The sequence below is a fragment of the Coenobita brevimanus genome, chromosome 26, assembly GCF_032717465.1.
Source record: "Coenobita brevimanus isolate Jiangsu-jjx chromosome 26, ASM3271746v2, whole genome shotgun sequence".
NCBI lineage: Eukaryota > Metazoa > Arthropoda > Malacostraca > Decapoda > Coenobitidae > Coenobita > Coenobita brevimanus.
The window spans coordinates 38,711,040-38,736,818 of record NC_136979.1 but is presented as its reverse complement, the minus strand read 5'-3'; the positions used below and the strand labels follow the sequence as shown (position 1 = coordinate 38,736,818).

Sequence of the window (25,779 nt, the reverse complement as noted above, 5' to 3'; positions counted from 1 at the left end):
ATGTGTATCATTGTAACTTTAATCATCACTGTCTCACATGATACAGATGACGGACTGTAGCTCTAACCAGTACTGCAGTTGCACCACAAGTTTACCAGAAACCCCTTAGAGTATGTTAATAGATTTTTAAGAGTGTGCAGTGCCTATACCTCCCGCTGGTTATATTTAGTTTGCTCGGAAGGCCTGTAACAGTGAACTGGTTAATGAAGACTGCATGTAAGCCTTCCATTTTGAAAAGTCTGTCCCTGAATGTAGGCGTACTGTGTTGCCCTTGTTTCTTACAGCGGAATCTCTCTCGTATGTTCTTTTGCTGCCTTGGTCTGGATGCACAACAATAATGACTTGTTCAAATTCTTTATCCTTATACTTTAGGTATGACTTTTTTGTCCTTTCTTCTTCCATCACACGAAGATGCTCCTTTCCTCGTGCCCTTTCAGGATGATAAGAATATCAAGTTGCCTGCTACTGCCAAGGGATTATAATTACAGTAGTTCAGGGGAGACGTCTCGTAGTGAAGCAGCTATAAACAGTCTTCATCAGCCCTTTCTACGTGCTGACGACGTAAATTTTCTCAGTGCTTGCTGGCGGCGTCACCACGGCTCTATCGCGTTTACGCCATACTCACAGAGGAAGTGCATATCAAACTCACAGTGGAAGTCTGCCCACTGGTACCCTAGCAGCCCGCCCACCAGATACATGCAGTGCTGGACGAATGAACAGAAAACATATTAACAGATTTTCCTGTAAACAAATATCCATGGAGAAGGTTACATCTATCAGAAATAATTTTGTTTGGATGCACTTTTTTTTTTTTTTTTTTTTTTTTGCTTTGTGAATTTCTTCTTGCTGTAAGAGAGATGAACATATGAATAAGCAATCTTGCGCAAAACCTTGTAGCTACATATGTGAAGATATGTGTAAACAATGACCAATACACAAAACTTTATTCACACTAATTCAGCCATGTATGGTTTAGTTATGAATTTGTTGAGTAAAGTTATAGTATAAACCAGCAGTCTTATCCAAAACTTGAGCTCTAAAATATCTACTTCAGTTTGGATGTGATTATTGCCTTCTTATTCTAACTTGACCTAAAAATACCACTTGTCCATCATGCATACTGAGTTGTGACACGAGATTAACACGAGAATAAAATGCTACTCACGAAGAAGCACTATGGAAAGGATACACAGCCACAATACTGTCTTGGTCTGTCATTAAGCTACGTGAAGTAAGAAGCAGAGGCAAATGTCTGGGCCAAGGTGATGCAAAAGGACCATAGTACCTGCATACGTGAAGGTAACAGTATAAACATACAACCTAACAGACAACTTCAGCTCAGTTAAGTTTCTGTTACCTGGTCACCCCCACTCGGTTGTGACGGGCCCCAGTTACTGTAGTCCACCAGCTGACCTGCAGGGAGACGTAGATCATGATAATCATCATCATCATCATCATAGTCGTCATAACCATCATCATCATTATCATCATCATCATCATCATTCTCCCACAAAAAGATATGTAAACTGATTAACGCTTTTACTACGATGTCAAATTTATATTCAATTTTTCCTGCCTTCAGACGATTTGTAACAGATTAGGGAAGAGCCGTCAGAAGGTCATTATTCATAGTGACATAAACAACAGCATTTCAGAAACAAAAAAACTAGTCTACAAGCTGTAGGTTTTTAACTATAGTGCGTTTTTTCTAACCTGACGACGATCTCTAAGCCCTTTCAGCTGAACTGAAAGGGCTTAGGGATCGCTATTACCAATACACCAGTCCTGTATGAGACAGCCCTAGCATGTATTCAATATGGACGGTGGGTGTTAACGCCTAAGTGGTGACATGTAGAGGTGTATGGTATGTAGGTGAACTACTGGGCCTTGGGAACAGGCTGTGATGCCTATACCCAGAGTCGGACACATTAAAAAAAAAAAAAAAATGATGGTCACGGGTAGTCAGACTGGAGGGTCGATTTTACTTGCAACCAACGAAACTGACTGATTCCATAACACCATGGCTCAATGAATTCATGCAACCACCACGTACTATTCAAGCTGTAGAAGTGGACATGTTCTATCAACTGAAAATAAACCGACTATTGTACAGAAGACCTTTCGTAAAAAGGGCTAAGTTTTAGACTCACAAAAAAAATTTACAATAATTTTCTCTTAAAACTTCCACTTGTTTATGAAGGAATAACATAAGACATTGGAAGACTCAGCATTCTTCTGTTATTCCCTTAAACTTACATACAGTAACTGTTACGACACGGAACCGACCGTAAGTCTGTGAATCTGAACCCTGGCCCTTTTTACTTGATTTCATAAAACGATGTCAATAACAAAAACTATAAAGACGATGATGATACTGGAGACGATAATAATACAAACATACTGCTGCTGGTGTTGCTGCTGCTCGTGATGATAATGATGATTATGAAGATGAAGTTCTATCTAATTAACTTCCCCCTTCCACCTCCTCACGGCACCTGGCCACGCTCGCCACAGTAAGGCCAGACCACAACTCAGCACGTGATCCCTCCTCACCACCACAATATGTAGGTAATTAGGTCGATTACAACCCTCTGTGCAACGTGGTCAGGTTTTAATTGGTGTTGGGAGAGGGCTGTCAGGTTGGCTGTGTTATCTAAATTATATCAGTAATTTTTATTTATTTATTTACTTATTTATTTCGCCGAAGTACTCCATTGTGTATTTTGGCCATCCAAGATTATCTGCTTTAGGTCAAAACGGATCTCATGAATTCCAACCTTAATGATAAAAAATTATTTACATAAATTATTTATGACTGCTACAAATTTATTTCAAAAGATGTAGACTGTAAGAAAGTACAGGAGAATTCGGTAATCATTATCACTTTTGTTACTGCACGTCTAGCAAATAAGTCAATAGGTCCCTGTGTTTATTCTAGGTGGCTCTGGAGATTTCCTTACATCTTTTCTATAGCGATTTATCTACACATTATGCCTTAATATCCTCTTCCGTGTTACTGACGCAAACTAAATATTAAAATGATCTAAATAACATGCAAGAAAATTTAAAGATGTAATAAACAAAATAAATCACCAAGGAAAACTGCTACGAAGCCTCCTCTGCCACTCGGAATGTGTTTCATTATATACTATTCGCTTAAAGGCCGCCTTTGGCGGCCTCCGCTCGATGCCTATTTTCAGTTGAAAGGTAACAGAAATTTGAATTACTCACGCCGTGAGCGAGACGGAGCAAGGAATTTTCCCTTTTATCCTGCTTGGACACCCGTTGAAAAAAGAGAGAGAGTGAGAGAGACAGGATAGTAGTATTTGCTATTATACTAAATTATATTGTAGCATTATAGTACACAATTTTAGGAGTAAAAGGAGGGAGGAAGGAGAGGCGAGAGTGATAATACAACAAACACGACATTCTTCTCTCTTCTGTCATGCTGGTAACATCAATGCCGGACCAAGGACGAATCCATCCCCTCCACTAAAAGCAAATACTAAATATGCAGCAAAAGGCCAGAAATGAGTCATAACTTGGGAACCGGTGGCCCGATTGGACTGGAAATTTTTACATTCTTGAAGTTAGAGGATTTTAACGGTACCTTCCTCTAACAAAAATTACGCTACGTTGCGCCGCTTTTGCTTTTACATTAACAGACAAACAAACATACAGAAATCGGATCATTATAATATAGATACTCACCTGTAGGGAACCAGGCCCACTTGCCGCTGTGGCCGTTGTCAGACCCACCCACCCAGACGCCGGTGTTGTGGTTACCTGAGAGTTGGAATTTTACAGTACTGTATATGTCATACATTAAATTATATGAGTAAAGGTATATCGTATGCTAACTAAATGTGTAATGATATGATGTATAATTTAATTTAACCTACAGAGATATGCAAAAAATCATCATGCGTTAATTAAATGTTGCTTACAAAGACAGGTAAAAACGCATAAGACATAAATCAAATGTAGGCTACAAAGATGCATCCTGCGCTAATAAATGTAGCCTATAAAGACATGTCCTGTGCTGATTAAAGGTAAAATATAATGCCCTATTTTATCTACAAGGCTACTAAGAAGACAGTGTTCATCTTTTTCTTGGCTAAATGCATTATATCGATGCGGAATAAAGAAGATACTGCTACTACTTCTACTACTACTACTATTACACACACACACACACACACACACACACACACACACACACACACACACACATCTCCCATTTCCTTGTGTACAGACATTACTCTAACGGAAAATCCCTGTACCAACAAGCCCCATATAACCTCCATGCCAGGTATATAGGTCGGATGCTAGGCTACCGTACAGTTCACAACATTTAACCCATAAACCTCGGGGAACAACTTAACAGTACTCGTTCCCTTTAACTGCAGAAGTATAATTGTCCTCTCTCCATCTTGAACATCGAGCTATAAGAAGAGATTAACATTATGATATTGTGCTGATCATAAAGAAGTGCTCTGGAAGGGATTTAGTGCATTAGTACTGTTTTATTCTGAAACTGAGCTACGGGAAAATGTGCTGCGAAGGGACGAAAATCTCAGCCAAGTTAAAGTGACTAAACTATAACGGCAGACGACTGTACTGTACAGTAATATCAGGAACAAATACTGGCTTGGTATTCCACTACGTCTACACTCAACAACATATTTGGGGCACGTCTTTTATTCGTCCCTAACGCATCGTATCAATCATCTATAAGCAGAGACACATACCAAGCCTCCCCACTCCCTCTTCGGAATACTAGCCACTAGAGGAAAGCGACAAAGTGGTACTATGCAAACTTTTGTTTCTGATTTTCCAGTAGCCTTTTGGAGATTCACACCGACAGGCTACACTACCTGTCCTGGTCACTAGACCGCCAGGCGACTTTCTTAACACCCTCAACCCCTTCAATAAGTCTTTTTTTTTTTTTTTTTTTTTTTTTACCTATGCTTCCTACCGCCAATCGATAGTATTCAAACTGTGACGGACCATTAGTAGCGAAGGGGTTTATCAGGGTTGAGCCTAACCCACATACTTCGAAGGCTCTCCTAAGTCACATAAAACTGTCTAGAGTTTGCAGGATTACAGACAACAGTATGTCATCGGACTGAAGGGGTGAACAACACCGGGTTTACAACACAGGTGAAGCGTGACCTCTCACTTCCCTCGTACTTCATTACACCCCGTAACATTTTCTCTCTCTCTCTCTCTCTCTCTCTCTCTCTCTCTCTCTCTTTCTCATACAACATTTTTACCCATTCTCATGTATCTCCATCTACGTATCTGATTGTATCTATCTGTCTGCATGCCTTGGTTTTTCTATCTGTCTATTGGTCACTATCCATGGCTGTATACATAGATTACCTTTATCCATATATCATGCATTCGCTTACATGCTCTCTCTCTCTCTCTCTCTCTCTCTCTCTCTCTTATTCAATGGAAGTACTGCACCCTCACGCCCTAATTCTCTCATTTCCCTTTACGCACATTCTCTCACAACTTTCATTCTTTTAATGACTCAGTGTTAAGGTTTCACAGTACTTTTCTCTGCTCTCACTCTTCCTCTGTCCTCTCTCGAGTCTTCTCTTGTTTCTCCGTCTGTCAGTCAGTCTGTCTGTTTGCTTGTCTATCTTCTATTCCTTTGCCACTTTCCTCTACTTCAACGCTTCTTTTTCCTGTTATAATACTCCCCCCTCTCCCTCCCTCTCTCTCTCTCACCATTGATAGCCAGCCACTTCTTGATATGGTAGTTTTCGGCGGCCGTCTCGATGGTAGCGAGGGAGACGCCATGACCAAATGAGTGGCAGAACTCCGCCGCCCTGAACCAGTTGAGTGGGAAGTAGCCGTAGAAGTAGCACTTGTCGCCCATCTCGTGGAACGCCATTGGACACGCAGGCTTTACTGTATTGTAAGAACCTGTGGGTGAAAGGTATTAATGGGATATATATATATATATATATATATATATAGATAGATAGATAGATAGATAGATAGATAGATAGATAGATATGCAAATAAATCACTTAATTACACGTGATTCATAGATATGCTGCTATCCACAGGTACATTCACATCTACAGTACAGGAATGGTCACATCTTCAGAATTTCGTTTTCCCCTAAAGCTGTTAATACACGAAAGCACTTGGGGTATTTCGTGTTTCCTTTTTTTCTTTTTTTCCCAGTGGAAACTGTGAAAGTGAGGAGGAAGAGGGGTTGAGAAAGGTTACAAACAATAGTGAAAGCTCAAGTGGAAGGTGCTCTCGTTCTTAGTATTGTGGGACAGCCTGAGGTGCATATTTAGCATTTTCCTGACATCTCTTCTACAATATTCTTGCTAGTTCCTTACGATTATATTCAGCTAGGATAGATTTTTCTAATTGGAATGGTTCTATACTCGTACACCCTTAATTAACGCCTTCCATTCTAAAGCTGAATAAAACAGTTGAGTATGATCAGCATGTGTTGACACTTTGAAAAAAAATGATATCACCGTTCTGAAGGGGTTATAACACCTACTGAATCCCAGACGAAGAATATACGGCTACATACAGTATGCCTATCAACTGCACGAGAGATTAAGTAGTGTGGTAGGTGGGAAAATGTTGAAAAGGAGATAGAGAAATGAATGACGTGAAGAATGCTCGCCCATCTCCAGCTCTTGTGCAGGTGCTTGTTGTTGTAGATGGATGTGTAGGAGAGGAGCTGAACAAGCTTAGGTATTTATACATTAAGCGATTCATACATCCTAACATGTAACATATTTTACGGTCTTTATGTTTCTTGGTACTATGAAATTTCAAAGTAAACGTAAATAATAATAATAATTCTCATTATTATCAACATCACCAACATCATCATCATTATTATTTTTTTCATTGTAACCTGATACTACTTTTATATTACGAGAGAAACAGTAGCGTCCTACTTAGTGTTGTGAATTACATTATGGTACAATGTTACATCTGGACATACAGACTGAAAGACAATCTCGGAGCAGCACTAACAAAAACCTGAAAGGCAAGTGGGTGACCTTGACAGTGAGGCACGAGAGTGGTTGGGTGGACTGGACAGCACAATTATGTCGCCAGAGTCACTGTCAGTAATGATGATGGCTTGACTTTCACTGAATAATTATCATAAAACTTTACATAATGCAAAGACAAAGGCTTCCTAAATGCAAACACCCTGTGGCCACATTTTGACCGCCGTTGTAGAACTGGAGACCATTCAGTATGATGACGCATTTTGTAGTTAACTCATACTGTTAACAGATTATTTTGCTCAGCTTACGAGAGCCGCCTGATACTGAAAGAGTAAATGAAGGCTGCGGTTTACTCCTCCACTTCGGAAACTCTATCCTAGGCTAAATGAAACTGAGTGGAGTTAGCAAAATAAAACAAAATAAAAAAGATAACGCCGGGCTGAGTAAATAATAATAATAATAATAATAATAATAATAATAATAATAATACATGACTGCAGGTAATGCTGCAAACCACCCCTCCCTCTCCCGTCCCGTCTCCAACCATCACATTTCCACACTCCGTCAGTGGCTTGCTTACTTGGTTATATCGAAAACAAATATTCTTTGGGCTAGGAGGGTGAAATTTTGATCCAATAGTGATAAACTGTAAGCATAATCCAGCCCCAAGAATTTTCCCTTCAAATCACAAAAAAAATTTACAGAGATGTTCATAGTGTCACTAAGAAAGAGTTGCTTTAATTTCATCTTACTGCTACAGAAATCAAGGTCAAGTCGAAATCAACATCTAGATTACTGTTTTATCATAATGTGTTTGACTTCTGTATCTTTTAAGCCGTGATACATACAGGCCATGCAACCATTTAATACTATGACGTCTACATTATCAAATGCTTGCATCCACCAGACGATTATACTCAGCTTAGAAGAGACCTTGGGTAATGAAGGGCAAAGACAGAAAAGAAAGAATAACTACTTGAGAACATAAGAAGCAGTAATTAACAATGGTTATAGCTAATATAAGTGGACCCAATTATTAGTGAGTATAACTTAAGTAATTACGACCCTGATCAACCAGAGTCCCGAGACCACGTAGCGAGGATGACAGAGGATGAGCAATGAGGGGGAACGGGGACTGAGAGGAATGGGGTAGGGCAGGGAGGGAGGTATGATGTGGGTGAGTGAATGAGGAAGGGAGGGAGGGAGGGAAGGGAAGAGGGAAGTGGGGAGTGAGGGAGGGAAGGGAAGAGGGAAGTATGGAGGAAGGGAGGGAGGGACGGACGGACGGGAATGAGTAAGGGAGAATAAATGTATGAGGGAGGGAGTATAGAATAAGAGTTTAAGATGTTGTAAGGGGGTAGGGGAAATGAGGCGGCAATGAACTGGAATTATAGAAAGTAAAAATTTAACTAGATTATTATTTTACTGCGAATAAATGAAGTGCTTAGGAGCATGACCAAGTATCGAGAAAGGCTGACATGGGGTGAGTAATGAGGGACGGGGTGTGAGAACTGAGGGATAGCAGGGGAGGGGTGGAGGGGCAGTGAAGGAAGGAAGGAAGGGGATGGGGAGGGAGGAGGTTAAGGAACACGTAGGGAGTGAAAGAAAAAGAAGTGACAATGAGAGGGAAGAGGGTAATGAGAAGGAAGGAAAGAATGAAAGTTATAAGAACGGAGTGAAGGATAAGAATACGTAATAAGGAAGGAGGTGTGTGGGGGAGGGGGAGTCCGAAATGAGATATATGAGACAATAATGAAGGTGAAAGTATGAAAGAGAGTGAGGGAAGAAAGTAAGGGAAGGACGGGGGAAGAGAGAGGGAAGGAGTGGGGTTGAGAGTGAAAGGAGGCAATAACGAAAAGTACGGAGGGAAGAAAGAGGATAAGCGTGGAAGGAATGAGCGTGAGAGAGTGGAGTGATGGAGTGGGGTAAGTGAGGATGGTACGGGCAGGGACGGACGGCAACTGACATCCGGACCAACTAAACGCTAGCCTACATTAAGGGAGCTATTCATAAAATTTCTGAAGTCTGGTTTGTGTGTAAGATTGCTTGTTTGTACTTCTACCTCCGCTCATACAGCTACCAGACACTTCACACCCAAATACAGTAAATACCAAAGTAAAAAGTACAATAAAAACAACACGACTCCTGATTATAACTACCTTTAACTGCTACAGGGTTACAAATTAGCTAAGATTCTCTTTGAAGACGGAACCAAACTCATTCCACCAATTACTACATGTTTCATCGCTGACAGAGAAATTACATTTTAGCCCCTGCACAAGGATGACGTTTTTTTTTTTTCCTTACTCAGGCTACCACCAAAAAATTTTATTCGTGTTTGGAAGAACCTCTAACAGTACACGGAGTAATGAAAGCTTAAATGAACCCATTTCAGTTTTAAGTCTCCTCTAAACCGGAATAAATAAAAAAATGAGAGAGAGAGAGAGAGAGAGAGAGATCTAAAACAGGTCACTGCAGCGAAGGATTTAACAAAACGGATGGTACTGTACAGTGTACATTTTAATTCTGGAATAATAATATCAGCTCATTACAGTCCACAAGCTATTCCTACCCACTGTACTGTATATAACATGCACGGAAATCCGAACACGTATCTGTAACAAAACAATTTCACATACGGTACGGCAAAATTTAATCAAAAGGACATACTAGTTTTCGAAATTGCTTAAATTTTGGATCGATGTTTTAGCGTACAGATTTTTATGAAGAGGTAGAGAGTGGAATGCCAACTTCTTACTCAAAAAAACAAACGGGGTGATAAGTTACTTTCTTTGAACCCATTCAGTCCGGTGACTTACTTCTTCATTTCACTTTTCCTACCACTAGACGAGATTTTTCAACTTCAGCCAGACCTCCAGTAATGAAGAAGTTAATGAGAGCTGTATGTGACTCCCTCAGTTTGAAAAATCTCTTCTAAGCTAAATAAAATCGTCAGAAGATAGCAAGAATAAACTAAGAAGAAAAAAAAAAAGACCAACGGACTGAATAAGTTAACATGGGGGTGTCATCCCTCCTCAGTCCCAGCACAGTGTTAATACGTTCCAGCCTCAGTAAACACACGTACTGTAATAATGAAACGAAGGGATGCATCAAACTCATTTCATGCTACCGTATCCTGGCCACTTTAACTTGGCCTAAAACTGAACACCTCCTCACCTTGAATGCTAAGTTTTAACATGAAATTAACAACATAACATGATGCTAGTCATGTTGGAAGTGCTATGGAAAGGATGTACAGTACAGCCGTGGTATTATCTTACTCCGCCACTGACCTGATGGAAATAGGCTGCAAATGGAAGAAAGAGAAAAAAGAGTTACGGTTTAAGACCTATAACAACTAATAATTCAGAGGCGAACAGTGTGAACAGCTGAAGGCTCACAATTAACACTAATTAATAACACTAATTCATGACATGCCTGGTTAAAAGAGTTGAGTGTTACCCATATAGCTGAGTTCAAGTGGCACAGTCCCTTCACATTTTCTTGCCAGGGATTTACCTTTCCTGAATATAATTGTCTATCAGGAGCCAGAATAAACCTCTACGTGTGTCCATGTCCTGGGAAAGTGTTAATGAAGTTATAATGACGTGTTAACCAAGCAGCATTTTACAGTGTCAGTACATATGTACTCTGTTTACACTAAAGTATGTCCGAAATTTTGATGTTAATATACACACTACGAATTTAGGTTATAGAAATCGCGTATCCGTGGTGGCGGTGTGGAGTGGCAACTGAGCGTGAATTAACAAGAGGTTGTGAGGCACGCAGCCCCACCCAGGCATAAAGTAGTGCACTTACTGACTCACCCCCCCCATCTCTCTCTCTGTCTATCTATCTATCTATTTCTATCTATCAATCTTTCTACCTGTTTAACTATTTATCTATCTCCACTTTTTATTTCAAGGTTTGCGTTCGGTTATACCAACATTTTATCCAGTATCATGGTCATGTGAGGGTATGATGCAGATTAGCAGTTAGTCCATGAGAGACTGAAGAAGTGCAGGGTATCGTCCCACCCACATCACCAGCCTATACCATGACCACTCAACACCATGCGCTCTCTTCGACATGGGAGACTTTGGTACCTCTTCACTGGTGACTTATTTTACACACTGCACCTTAATACTCTCTCCTGTGTTGCTTATATCCTTTCAATATCGACTCTGCATTCATTCCACAGAAAATATCAGTATACCAAACGTTTATGCGATGATAAAAACTATATTTTCTCTACAGCACTTTGGATGAGGTTGATATTGATGTCCTAAGGTACCATAACGAAATACTTCATCATCATCATCATCACCCAGACTTAAATATCGTACCGACCTACATCATGACCATCCTTTTTTTTTTTTTACCTAAAGATTCCGTGACCTATTGGACCTAAAAAATATTGTGTCCCTACTAATTTTGTGTCCTATCACCTTAACCATTTTCCCCATCGAAGGACTCTGGAAAAAAAAAAAAAAAAAAAAAAAGTATCCCTACCAGCGGAGAGGCCAAGGTTTCTCCCAGTTTACAGCTGAGCGAATCGACCCACAGAGCACCTGCCTCACCTGACCACCGCCTTCCCCTCTCCCCTTCATATTTCACACCACACTACCGTCACACATGCCATTCCTCCAACACTAAAATTTTCACCTGCTGTATTCCTGCTCTTTCTTACTCTCCTCCTCCTCCTTCTCCTCCACCCCCTCTCCTCCTCCTCCTGCTCCTCCTCCTCCTCCTCATCATCATCATTCACCTCTTCCTTCCCCTAATCCTGACTCCCATGTTCCCTTTTCTTCCTCCTTCCCTTCCTTGCGTAACAATTCGTTCAGTACGATACACTAACGTCCTCTTCAAACTGGAAGGGTTAGATATAGCCTTCAATAATACTCCCACTACCTAAAGGCCTCTCTTAAGTCTAGTGAAACCGTCTGACAGCAGCAAGAGGGAAATAAAAACATGTACTTGGGGTGATGAGAATACAGACCATAGTTCCAGTGTCAATTTGCTCCGGTGGATCGATAACTTGCTTACAAGACAAACATTGAGGCTGTAATTGGTGGAAGAGATCAGACTCATATGCTGCAAGTGCAATGCTTCAAGGATCAGTCTGGGAACCTGTTCTGTTTGTCATAAATATACAGTACGGAATATCTGTGAAAGTTAGTGTTGTATAATAACCAACTTGCACCTGACACAAAAACTGGACTGGTCAAGAATAAATCTCACCTTTGTTACCCGTGTCTTCTTCCACCTCCTACCCACCTATGTCAAAATGTCTTTGCATTTATAAAGCCATTTAAATCTTAGTGAGCTTAATAAACTGCATGTCAATGCCCAAACGTGGCGAATGGATTCTACTCGTATGCTGGAGAGTGCAGTCTTCAATACTGTCAGTAAAAATTAGCAGCCAGATAACATGAAAGAAAAGAAAGAAAAGAAAAAGTTTCATTTTGTACTGTACACTTCCTTAGTCCGGTCACAGCTAGATTACTGTCTTCGGTGCCGGTCACCATATTACAGAGAGAGAGAGAGAGAGAGAGAGAGAGAGAGAGAGAATGGTAACAATACTGAGAAACGTGAAACCATACTATAATCAGTTTGTTTTCAAATGGCGGAACTGGGCTACTCCCATAGCTTGAATACTGAGTTTTGGTTGTATGAAACTCAATATTTTAGTTATTATGTAGGAAATAATCTCCTTGGATGCTAGCGAAACCAACCCTCTAATCTGACTACACCTGGCCATCACCTGAGCTCAAAGGGGTTAGGGATCTTTGTCTGGTTAGAGTTAATGCGCTACAGGATTTTAAAAAGTATTTCTCTATCCTTATCTATAACTCATAAAATAGATATTGTAATTATAGTCAATTTGATAACAGCCATGAAAGGATCAATAGGTATGTTGATGTTTGCTCACCTTTGTATTCCTTTGTGCTTCTGTACTCTTTCACCATCTCGCTCCTTCGCTCACGCTCTGTGAAGTTAAACAGACAGAAGAATTTGACCGCATAAAGGGACTGGTGATGAGAAAAGATGGGGTGAAGGGAAAGTTGGCACAAAACGGAGGGGGTGGGAGGTGGTGAGTGGGGAGTTTGGGCAGGGAAGAGGAAAGGAAGGAAGGGAGAACTGGAGGTAGGGAGGGAAGTGGTCTATATTCAAGAGACAGGCGAATCAAAGGGAAGGGGAGGGGCAGACGTGGTGAGGGGGAGAGATCAAGAGGGAGGGGGTGGATATGGGAGGCGGAAGGGGTCAGGTGGAAGGGAAGAGTGAAGGTGATAGAGGGAAGGGTAAGGTGGAAGTGGACGGTGGAGGTGGGAGGGGTCAGGAATACAAAGTAATACAAAAGAATAATGGAATACAAAGAAATGCAAACAGCAACAGACCTTATGGTCCCTTCCAGGCTGCTTGTTACTAAGTAGACTACGACTACGAGATCTAATTCTACATGCTGAAGGATAAGGATAGTAATGCATGAAGGCTTCCCCCCTCTCCAAACCCTCCAGTTAAAATAGACAGGAAAAAGTGAGAAGGACCACTATGCAGCATGGAAAAACTGACATGGAAATTTCATAGGAAAGATTGAAAAGGAAAAGTTACATTCTATAATACTTTATCTATAAGCTACCAGACTGAATAACCTGAAAGAGAAAGAGGAAGGAGAGGAGGGTGAAGGGATGTGGGAGGGGAGGAGTCAAGAAGGAGAGGAGTGTGGAAGGGGGAGGAGGAGGGGTCAGAATAGAGAGAAGGGCGGAGGTGGGAGAGAAATAGGTCAACAGTAAGGGGAGGGTGGAAGGGGGAAGGGATGGGGGCCAGAAAGGAGTGAAAGGTGGACGTGGGACGAGAAGGGGGTCAGACAGGAGGGGAGGGTGGAGGTGGAGAATTAGAAAGGTGCAAGTAGTTAAGGATGCATGATCAAGTTGACGGGCGGAATAGGCAAAGGGAGGGGGGAGGGACAAGTGGGGAGAGAGAGAAGGGGGAGAAAGGTAGGGAAATAAGGAAGCAAAAAAAAAAAAAAAAAAAAAAAGTCAGCCACAACACTAACAACAACTAATATACAGCTATACACTATCACTGTTTTCTGGTTCGCCTCAGTACATTCTTTAGTAAACCTCTTCTGTCTCTGGAAATCACCCTGTTAAACAAATGGACACTGGGCCTAGAAAGGAAGGAAGATGAGATGATAAGGGTGGAGAGAGAGAGAGAGAGAGAGAGAGAGAGAGAGAGAGAGAGAGAGAGAGAGAGAGAACGGGGAGAGGGAGACTGAGGGCCTGCTATCAAGAGGAGGCACCTATTAATGTTGTGAGATGGAAAAAAAAAAAATCAGAGAAATAGAGCACCATTACTTTCCTAAAAGTTGATTTACCGTAAACATAACTTGAAGCAATACAACACATTAAAATTCTGCATTATAATTCTCCATAATTATCATAATCATCATCAGCCTGTCCACCAAAATATATTAATCTTAATACAAAATCACATTGCATTGCCACAAAAACCATGAATGATTTCAACAAGAACTCCATCAGGAATTCCAATACTACTACTGTACTACTGCATGCACAAGAACAGTTACAATACATGACTGCCACTCGTATTACATGTCACCACTTTCACAATTCCTATCATCATTTTTGTCACCACTTTCACAATTACTATACTCACTTTTGTCACCACTTTCACAATGACCATCATCATTCTTGTCACCGCTTTCACAGTATCATCACTTTAGTCGCCACTTTCACAATTACTGGCTACTTTCAAAATTACTATAATCCCTTTTGTCACCACTTTCAGATTTGCTTTCATCAGTTGTAACTACAAAACAAGAGAGTGTGAGAATTATATATATCTGCTCCATGTCACACAGACAATTTCTCCAGCCGTGTCTGATTACAGATAATTTGGTAATCATCCCCCAGAATGTCATGATTGGTCTAAAGCAGCCCAGCTTCTGTGATTGTTGGTTTTCACCCTGCCGCTACACAACGAGAGTGATTCCTCGAGTCTGCCAGAAGGTGTTGTTAATGCCCCTTTTCTCGCTGAGGGTAAATCTGTTCCTTCTTAGGGGCACCCACTTAATGTAAAGCTGCCTTTGGGTGACTCAAGTCTACACTGAGTGACATGCCAAATGGTTTTCTTTAACCCAAGAAACTATTTAATACGCTGGGTGATAGCCATAATATCAACTAATTGGCTCCTTGTGATGTAGTGGGTTACGCCGCATCAACCGGCTGAGCCTTAAGATATAAATCCTTGGGAGGGTTGGAATTACAATTTCTCCAACCCCTGTACTCCTTGTGGGACAATAAAGGCCTATGTAACAGAGAGATGAGAATATCAATGTGTTACAGGCAAAACAGATCTCCAAAGAGATTACATGAACTCTCCTATCAGCTAACTGAAAGAGGATGATTGTTTATACATAACAAAAGCGAGTCTTCAAATTTGATGGAATGTTTGACGAATATTATTTTTATGGTGAAAGTTAGTCTGACGCCTATTACTGAAAGACGAAAGCAGAAATTCGTTATTGGCAAAAATTATTTAGATGATTTAAGAAGAGTTAGCACCAGGAATAAAATAAACAACAGAGGTACACGGCAAAAGCGAGCTCAGAATATTGGTAGAAAGTTTTGCGAATGTTAGATAATGAAGTAAATTTGTTGCTGGTCAGAGGGAGACGAGAGCGGTAAATTGACTGTTTTTTTTAGTTTATATAAAGCAAGCGGTGAGTACATATGAGATACACAAAAAGATTATAGAATGGAGAGAGAGAGAGAGAGAGAGAGAGAGAGAGAGAGAGAGAAGCTGTGTCCACTGTCAATTAAATCAGTTTACCAAGTCTTGACTGACATTTCGAGATAAGACTGAAGAAGGATGAGGATCTGTGTCTCTAGGATAACTCCCGAATGAAGGATGGTGAACTGCAAAAACACAGCACCTTTAGCTTGCAGTCTGCCGGGTCCAGGTTCAGGGGTTGCAAAGGCTACACCCACCGATATGTCCTAAAACATTTACATCATCACACCAGTCCTGAACGAGGTAATCCTAGCATATCCAAGTACTGTACAGACGAAGCGAGATAAGTGTCAAAGTGGCGACGTGAGGGTGTGTGGTGCAACCCTCTGCTGCTTGAAAGAACTGCTGAGCCTAGTCAATGTCCTGAGTAGGAGAGATGCATAGATTTAAAAAAAAAAAAAATGTAGCTACTATGCCACATGACTGCTCTCTCTCTCTCTCTCTCTCTCTCTCTCTCTCTCTCTCTCTCTCGATATTACTGGCTAAATGTGGATGTTCCAGAAATTTCGGAAGGGGAGGATAGAAGCAGAAATTTGCATGACCCACCAGCTACCCTTTCTTTACCACTTCCATGGGAGAAACACCTAGGAAGACAAGCCCGTCACACCCGCCTGGAGATGGAGAGAGAGAGAGAGAGAGGAGACGTGGGCAAAGAAATACCAGCATACAAAGACAGGAGTGCGGCCAGTGGAGAGAGCAGTGGCACACATTAACAGGATCAAACAAGAATTGTGACCATAACAAGGAGACTGTTTGCCTGCACGCAGGTTTTTTTTTTTTCTGAATAACACACACACACACACACACACACACACACACACACACACACGCTTGAACACGCATTCACACACAAACACTTCTACACACTTGGACACGCAAACACACATACCCGGTACACATACACATACTCGGCACACACTAACAAACAAGCACACACTAGGGGACACACCCACACCCACTCAACCTCCCCCAACACAGTCTCTCTCTCTCTCTCTCTGAAGCTAGGGAGTACAGTAAGTTTTTTCTCAGAATTAAGGCCGGATCACATATTAAGCTGTCTGTCTGTCTCTCAGGAATAGTTTTTTCTCAGTATTAGGGGGGAACACCTCGTAATGTCCATATGGTCGGTGTAACTCTCTCTCTCTCTCTCTCTCTCTCTCTCTCTCTCTCTCTCTCTCTCTCTCTCTCTCTCTCTCTCTGACAATAATAATAATAATACTAATAATAATAAATACATCTGGTACATAACAATATATGAATATAATCCTTTCACTGCGACAGAAGCAATATTCTATTTAGGCCAACTTCAGCTAATCGTGTTTAGTTTCTACTGGCCTTAAACCTGTTTCGATTAAAGCTTTGGTTGGCATGGAAACACTTATTTCATTCAGGCTTACACTCTAGGAAATCACTTTACTTGGAAAATTCTAGGAATCAATTGGTTACCTGAAGAAAATGGAATAAACAGGTCTCATAATTTACATGCAAATATACTAAATTGACCTACAGTTTATCACATGCAATAAAAGAAAGAAAGAAAAAAAAAAACAGCTCATGATGTGCGGTATAAAAATTAAATATAGTTCACAACTAAGATATATTAAATACTGTACAACTATTAATTTATAAGAATACGAATCAAATACCATTCATATACATTTTACAAGGATGCCAACAGAAGTTCTCGATTTAGCTCTTAAACCCTGGGGGATGACTATATTGAGTGGTCCGGATACTACGCTCCTACGTCATTCCCGTGGGTGACTTACCATGTGTTGTGGGACTGTTCAGTCAGCGTTATCAAAGTCTACCCTGCTTCATTTATTCGTTTCTTCTTACCACTGCCACACCTACGCCCACACCAGCAGACTGAGCAGTCACCACAACACATAAGGTACCACCAGGTGAGTTTCTAGTGAAGCGTTATTTGTAAGCCACCCAGCATTTTACTTAGGATTACACCAGGTGCTTATATTCTCCACTGGGAAACCTCTCGAGGTCTGAGGGTTAAAAAATATAATTCACAGCTTCCACCAGTAAATGACAAATACACCTCATAATGTAAGCCAAACGAATACTGGCATGCGAACACCTTTTCCACATAAAAAGCATTATCAATACAAATTCAGGAATTCCTCACCTGCAGATGTGTTAGTAGTCCTGCCTGCAGATGGTGATGACAGCAGCAGCAGCAGCATCACCATCATTATCGTCACCCTCTCACCACGCCACAGCCACGGTCTTTTAGCAAATTCGTCGCGTCGGTGATGCTCCATTGCTTTCTACTCTAACACGCTCACGATCTTTTTTTTTTTTTTTTTTTTTTTTGTCCTACTCTCACTCAAGGTCTCGCTCTCACTGTCATGTCCATCTATAGCTTCGTCAGTTTCTAGGGATCAGACTGGAGTCAGAACTCACGTTTTCTGGGTTATTAATTTCAAGTTATTATTTACACCTGTTTCGTTTCACTATATATGAAGATTTACTAATTCCTTACCTATGTTGTAACAGCGTAGCCTCGGCAGTTTGTAGGAATCTGGTCAGAGTCTTATCTTACGTCCCTTTGCCAGTTTGAAAGTTCTTTTTTACACGTTTAATTCAGTTCTTTGGCTCCGTTTTATCATTCCAATGGTTGCAGCCTTGTAAGTGTTCAGGAATCTGAGTATTCACTGACATACAAATTTTCGAATTTTTGTATCACACTTTCCAAGCTTTATTTCATACTTTATTTTTATTTGATGCTATTTCACTGATTTGCATGATACTGACTTCACGGTTGCATCCGTTAACATCTACATATTATTATCATTATTATTATTATTATTATTATTATTATTATTATTTTACCTAATTTTGGAGCTGACCTCCAAGTGGACAAGAAGATGGGTAAGGCACTAAATTTCAGACAGAACACGTATCCGGCCTGTAAATCGACAGGGGACAATCACAAACACACACACAACTGACACTGACAAAGATAGCACCCAAGTTTCGCAGAATACGGCCCACGCAATCCACGTACTGAACGTACTTAGGCTACTGATAGATTATTTCGATTCGTTGCAACTATTCACAATTGCATCCTACAGTTCTGCATCAGTTATCGAGTTATTATTCACACGCCATCTTGGCTTATATCACATTGTATTTTAGCTCACGTAGTGCCAGTTATGTAAACCTCGCCCAAATACAAATAAAAATACACTGCACTAAAGAGACTTCATATGTAAAATCCTGCTGCAAAAGTCGCGGGTTCCTTTTCCATGTCATGAATCTTTCCTGTGTAGTATCACCTATGAATCTTACGTTGGCAGAGTGGGATTCCGAAAGTTCTGTTGTCTTCTGCCACCTGGGTTTCCTTTGTAGCACAGTCACTGGTTTCCTGTTGCAGTCTTGACTACTGATCTGAAAAACGAATGACAATCACCACTGAAAAAGGATGATATGAAGCAGTAACAATCTATGTCAATCACCACATTTGTCCATCTCTCTGCACTGTATGTCTGAACATAAGTCTGTCTACCTATCAGTTAGTCTGTCTATCCATCTATCCACTGATCTGTTGACCTGTGTATATATTTATCTGTATACTGGTACACAACAGATGTCATCTGTGGCCACAGACTCCACTCCTGACATCCTTCACCCGTCACAGCCAAACCTTCCCTCAGCTCTTTCTCCCGCCTTCCTCCCTTCCTTCCCTCGGAAACCGCACACCACCACACACACGACAACCGCCACCACCCATCCATGTAATGCATGTAGTTATTCCCTCATCAGAATTCCACATGTTCACGTTCACTCATTATCGCCAAAATATAAGTCAAGAAGCACGAAGAAAATTTGTTATGTTTCTACTGACTCAAGTACGAAGTGACTCAGTTTCGATGAAAGTAAGTTGAGGTAAAAGTCGTTGATTCGGCAGTTCCGAAATATAGAGTTCGATTTTCACAGTTTCTTACACGGTCGCCCACAAACGAGTTCAATGTGGAGGTGCCTTGTGACCAACTACCTTTCTCATTTACCCTGATGTAACGTCTCTCCAACATACATCTTCAAATATTATGGGGAAAAAAATCCTAAGGTGAAAGTACAATGACCTAAGGTAGCTAAATGGATGACTGAAACCAATGGAGAGACTTCGATGAATGGAAGGGTGAAGGAGGTAGCAATAAATTCAAGGTGGGATGAAAGTCGAATGTTGCGTGACTAGCAGCAGCTCAAGGTCACTGGACTCTAGCAGTCTTCAACTCCAGATATCTTCCTGTGGAACGCATGCAGTTTATAAAAAAATTTAGTCTAACAGACTAACTGACGCTCTGATATCAGAAAAAATCATGAATGCACGACTGACAACATAATCCACTATCGACTATAATTTTATTACCTGACACCCATTCTGTACGGGAGAGCAATGACACAGATTTCTCCAGGTAACTGTCTCAATTCAGTAAGGATCTCACCTCCCATAATACACCAATCAAATTTATACGCAGTGGTCGTAAAAAGCTATACACGAGATCACCAGACCTCATACTGTACCTATGGATTTCTTCCTCCGGTGATTAACTCCAGTGCGATCATGCATTTTTCACTTTACTCCGACTACCACCATTTTTTTTTTTATCATGTCAAAAAGATGTCTGTCAGTGGTAAGTCATTGCAGGTTATAGCTAGCAACCCCAATTAGAAACATCTCTCTGAAGCTTGATCTACCTATCTATCTATCTATCTATCTATCTATATCTATATGACTATCTATTTATCTATCTATCTATCTATATACAGTATATATATACAGCTACATATATAAAAACATATATAGCCTATACATATATGTATACATATATACATACATATACATATATAAACCGTATGTACGAGTATAATAATATATATATACTGTATACGTGCGCAAGCGCACACGCACATGAACACACACACACACACACACACACACACACACACACACACACCTTCCTATTTCTAATAAATACAAAGAAGAGACTAGGAGCAAGATAGAAGTAAAAGGTATGGAGGGAAAGAGGAAGGATTTAGTAAGAGAGGAAGAGGGGTGTAATGGGAAGAATGGAGGAAGAAAGTAAGCTAAACAAAGAAACGTGTAACAGAAGAAAATGAAAGGGACAAGAACAGAGGGATGTGTCGAAAAAAAAAAAAAAAAAAAAGAACTGGAGGGAAAAATCGAGAAGAGCTAAAAGGCAAGGAAAAAAAGATGCAACATGAATAAACAACAGGAATAATGAATCCTCTGAGAGAGAGAGAGAGAGAGAGAGAGAGAGAGAGAGGGAAAAAAAAATGAAGAGAAAGTAGAGACAATAGTAGAGATAAAAATGTTTAAAACGAAAGCAAATATAGCCCCCTTTCACTGACGAGCTCTAACCTGAAGAAAAGACTGGCAGGAGGAAGTGGAAATGCAAAACACAAACATTAACCCTTTCTCTGCCACAGCTCTCTCCTGTGATGAATAAAATCTTTTGATAAAGTAGCGTAAACACACACACACACACACACACACACACACACACACACACACACACACACACACACACACACACACACACACACACAAATCATCATCATCATCATCTTACCACCTACATCCTTCACACCATCACATTTCTTTCCGCTTTCACTTCTACATTTCCGAACCTCTTTCCAGAATAACTTCCTATTTTCAGAGTACTTCACATTCAGTTTTCTTCCCAGATCATCATTTACCTTCTTCGTTTTCCTCTTCACTAGTCCCTTTACGTGCTTCTTGCTCTCACTATATTCAGTTCTGGTTTCAACTGAGCCCCTGTCCTGTAACCACTTTAGCCACTTATTCTTCTTTTCCTTCACAGCTCTCTTAACCTCCTCATCCCACCATGCCGTACCTTTCTTCTTTGCTGTTACTCTTGCCGCACCACCCGCTGCTTTAGCATTCCTAACTAAGAAATCTCTATATGCACTCCACAGGCTGTCCAGATCCATTTCATTCCAATTCACTAATACTAACTCCTCCTCTACTTTGGTCCTGTAACCATCTGCCATTTCTTTGCTCCTCAGCTTCTCAACTTCCAGTCTTTTCCCTGACTGCTCCTCTCTCTCTTGAGCCACCTCACTCCTCTCAGACTGATCTTGCATACCAAAGCCATATGATCTGACAGACCCCCACATCGTCCTCTCATGGCCCTCGTATCAGCAACGATTCCCATCATCGACCTCTCTACGTGCGCGTAATCAATCAGGCTTCTTTCAACACGATCCCCGTTCCATCTATACCACGTATATTTATGTGCATCTTTGTGTTTGAAATACGAGTTACAAATGCACAACCTCCTCTCCTGACACATAACCTTTATTCGCTTCCCATTATCATTTTCTCCTGGTACTCCATAACAACCCTTTATGTCATCCTCAGGAGTAGTGCCTTACTTTTCCATTTATATCCCCCATTACGATCACTTTATAGCTCCTGGGCATATCTCCCACTACTTCATCCATCTCATCCCAAATCCTGTCTTTCTCTCTCTCACTCTTGTCCACACACGGTGCATATGATACAATTACTGCTACTTTAACCTTCTCAGACTTGAACTTGACATACATACACCTCGAGCTGACACATTTGTAGTGTCTCATTCCACTCTGCCACACCTCATTCATTAACAAAACAACTCCTTCCTTGCATTTTCTTCGCCCATTCATTCCCGATCCTACACATTTCACACCCTCCCACACCACTTCACACCTTTTCATCTTCGTTTCACACAACGCCATCACGGCATATCTCGCACCCTTAAACACATTCACCACTTCCACCCTCTTGCTCTCCTCATTCACACCTCTCACATTCCACATGGCCATGCGAATCTGTCCATTTGGCTGGGACCCTGGGCAGGTATTGGGCCCTCCTGGGCTCTCCGAAACAGCAGCCATGATTAAGTGATTTTGGATAGGGGAATCGGGGACATTTAACCCTGCCAGAAACCCCGGTTATATGGTTACTGTACCACTCAGCGTAGTAAATTGTTTCCTGGGTACAGGAAACCATTTGGCTTGTCACTCAGTGTAGAGATCATATGGCATCTCTACATTGAGTGAATGGATGACGGGAGCCCCCATCCACCAATAATAATAATAATAATAAATTTTTTCAGTACCCACAGCCTCTTTTAAGATTAACACAATCGTCTGTGGAAAGCAAGACTAAACGCAACACCATCGCACGGCATCAAGGTAAAGTTGTTTCTAATGAAGACTGTTTCGGAAGAGCTGTATCATAAATTGGATACAGTCGTCTGGGGCTTGTAACAACAACAATAACAACAACAATAATAATAATAATAATTAGAAAACGGAAATTGCCATCAGCAATTTCAATTACTCACCACATGACAAGGTCATCCGTCTTATGCATGTGACCTCAGTCCATAAAATAAGCAAATTTTGAATTTTGACCTTGAGTTTTGGGCCAAGATCATTTCTACTTGGTAGGCAAGCATGGCATATCAAGTTCTCTAAATGTACCAAGTTTGGTGATTGTAACTCAATTCTATCTTGGTTTTTAAAATTGTGCACTCAGTGACTCCAGACTACTTTCCACTGACCCCTGGGCGATCTCAGAAACTACTGGCCCAAATGGGACCATAGTCATTTCAAACCTGCTCCCCGACCTTGGCTATGTCCAACAAAGTGTCAAGTCTGTATCTTCAGCGGTTTCTGGGAATCCCCGAATACTATTTTAACAGGTTTTTGGATGTTACTGAAAAATCAGTACTGGGAAATGAATGATACTGGGTCATATGAACCCGCCAGCTGGGGGACTCAGATCGCCAAGAATGATGGTCGTAGGTCTGAAATTAAGCGAATACGAGCAATTTACTTCTTAGTAATAATAATAATAATAATAATAATAATAATAATAATAATAATAACAATAATAATAATAATAATATTATTATTATTATTATCATTACTGACAAGAACAATAACTCACCCCTGGTGTGGCGTTATAATAATAATAACAATAATAATAATAATAATAACACGATAACCACCAATATGCTATTAACGGAGATTGTTTTTAAAACTACATAACTCATTGAATTTGATACAAACATCCGTCTTTAAGATTCTTTTGCAATATATATATATATATATATATATATATATATATATATATATATATATATATATATATATATATATATATATATATACATACATTATGAAGAGCACAAGACTTTAACTCTCACAATATTGCGCTTGTTCTAACCTGACAAAGATTCCTAACCCCAAGGCTCAGCTGATGGCCTAGTGTAGCTAGACTGGGGGTCAATTTGACTGGTAAGCAGAGACTCATTCCTACAGCATTACTAATGCTCAATGAAGTTCGTGTAACCACGACTCTGAATTAAGTTTCAGGAGTAACCTTGATCCATCAGATGAAAACTGACCAACTACAATTACTCTACAATTCCCAGAAGGCTCGAACGACAAGTGAATGACAGTGGCCCATTTTCATTGGGTACTCTGAGGATCAGTTCTATTTTTGTGACCCTTTTACTTGTTTCTGGTTTCTGTTCACTTCAATTTTGTTTTTCTTTATGGGAATAAGAGTTAGATGATGTGAAAAACGTTAAGTTGGAGAAAGCATGTATCATACACTAACTCCTAACGACCAGCTACAACACTTCAGGCTAGTTGCTCCGGGTAGTTAAAGGTTATTATTCCGTTGATGGAAGCATCCCGCCTTTTGAGAGTCACGCATTAAATTGTGCATGATTTGCATTTAACATCGTTAGGGAAAAAACAAAAACACGTGGCACTAAGTTAAGAATACGGTGACATGTTCTTGGTAGCGATATTTTGATGTTGATAGGAGATTTTAATACAGCTTTAAGGACAACCTCCTAGGAACGAACGGTTAATGATGACTATCTAACCCTTGGAGTTCGAAAAGTGTCTCCCAGGCTGAAGAAAAATATCTTGAGACAAATATTAAATAATAAAGGACTTCACAGTAGTCAGTGGAGCTACCTAGTCGGAGGGCCTTGTGTTAACGTTTCTCTTCAAGGTCACGGGCGCATCACAAACGTTTATGGAAGTTATTCTAATATTGGCATTTACTTCTTAGACATTTATTGACCCCGTGAGCTGTCCTTACTTCAACTTTTGTTACCGATACTATAAGAAAAGGAGTGGAATTCAGAGGAGGATCAACTAGCACTGATCACAATTACTGGAGGAGCAAGCGACATGAACAGGGGAGGGAGGGAGTGGGTTGGGGCGGACACACACTAGCACTCACCCGTACCGCCGCCAGCACACTGCCGCCGCCAGCCAGCCACACATGCTGCACGCACCTAGAAAGTCAGGCACACCGCCCCTGGACCTGTGGTTGCCGTGAGTAGGTTTCTGATTACTGGATGCTCCATCCCTCTGACAGTCGATCATGACTTTTTGGTTGAAACGTCAATACTGGGATATAACTGAAAAGAAGAAAAATATATATTTACAGGAGATACAGTTTGCTGGTAGTTTAAACCCTAACCCTTTGTAAGTAATAGTGATCTCTCTAGCCACCCTTCAGCTATTTCATTAGGCCTATCCATTATACCATGCGCTTAAATTTTGTTACGTAGGATACATATATCAGCGCACACACACACACACACACCTACGAGTAAAAAACAGCAGAATGCTAGAGGATATATATATATATATATATATATATATATATATATATATATATATATATATATATATATATATATATATATATATAAAGTTTTCCAGGTCGTGACCTTGGAGGCTTCGGAGCACCACACACAGCCGCACCATCAAACTACTTAACATCTTAGTCAAGATTTGCTCTAAAAATGAACCTGTGTCAAGAGAGAGTAAAGAGACGTATTGATTTATGTTACTATACAAATACCGCAATAATGAA

At 40.6% G+C, this 25,779-nt stretch overlaps 1 protein-coding gene across 1 annotated transcript; it reads right to left on the bottom strand.

Annotated features, from left to right (window-relative positions):
* Positions 1–590: 590 nt before the first annotated feature.
* On the bottom strand, positions 591–25,283 carry LOC145394014 (perlucin-like). Its single transcript, XM_080267984.1, has 6 exons — positions 25,138–25,283; positions 7,027–7,145; positions 5,740–5,922; positions 3,712–3,786; positions 1,358–1,413; positions 591–704 (listed from the first exon to the last, which is right to left on the bottom strand). Exons 1-6 carry the CDS (start codon positions 25,281–25,283, stop codon positions 591–593), a joined length of 693 nt encoding a protein of 230 aa, XP_080124110.1.
* Between the last annotated feature and the right edge of the window lie 496 nt (positions 25,284–25,779).

Excerpts from the sequence above, each read along its gene's own strand:
- LOC145394014 (XM_080267984.1), bottom strand. The coding sequence starts at position 25,283 with ATGATCGACTGTCAGAGGGATGGAGCATCCAGTAATCAGAAACCTACT. Across the intron at positions 3,787-5,739 it reads GAAGTGGCTGGCTATCAATG|GTAACCACAACACCGGCGTC; the intron begins GTGAGAGAGAGA and ends TCCAACTCTCAG. Across the intron at positions 1,414-3,711 it reads GTGGGCCTGGTTCCCTACAG|GTCAGCTGGTGGACTACAGT; the intron begins GTGAGTATCTAT and ends GTCTCCCTGCAG.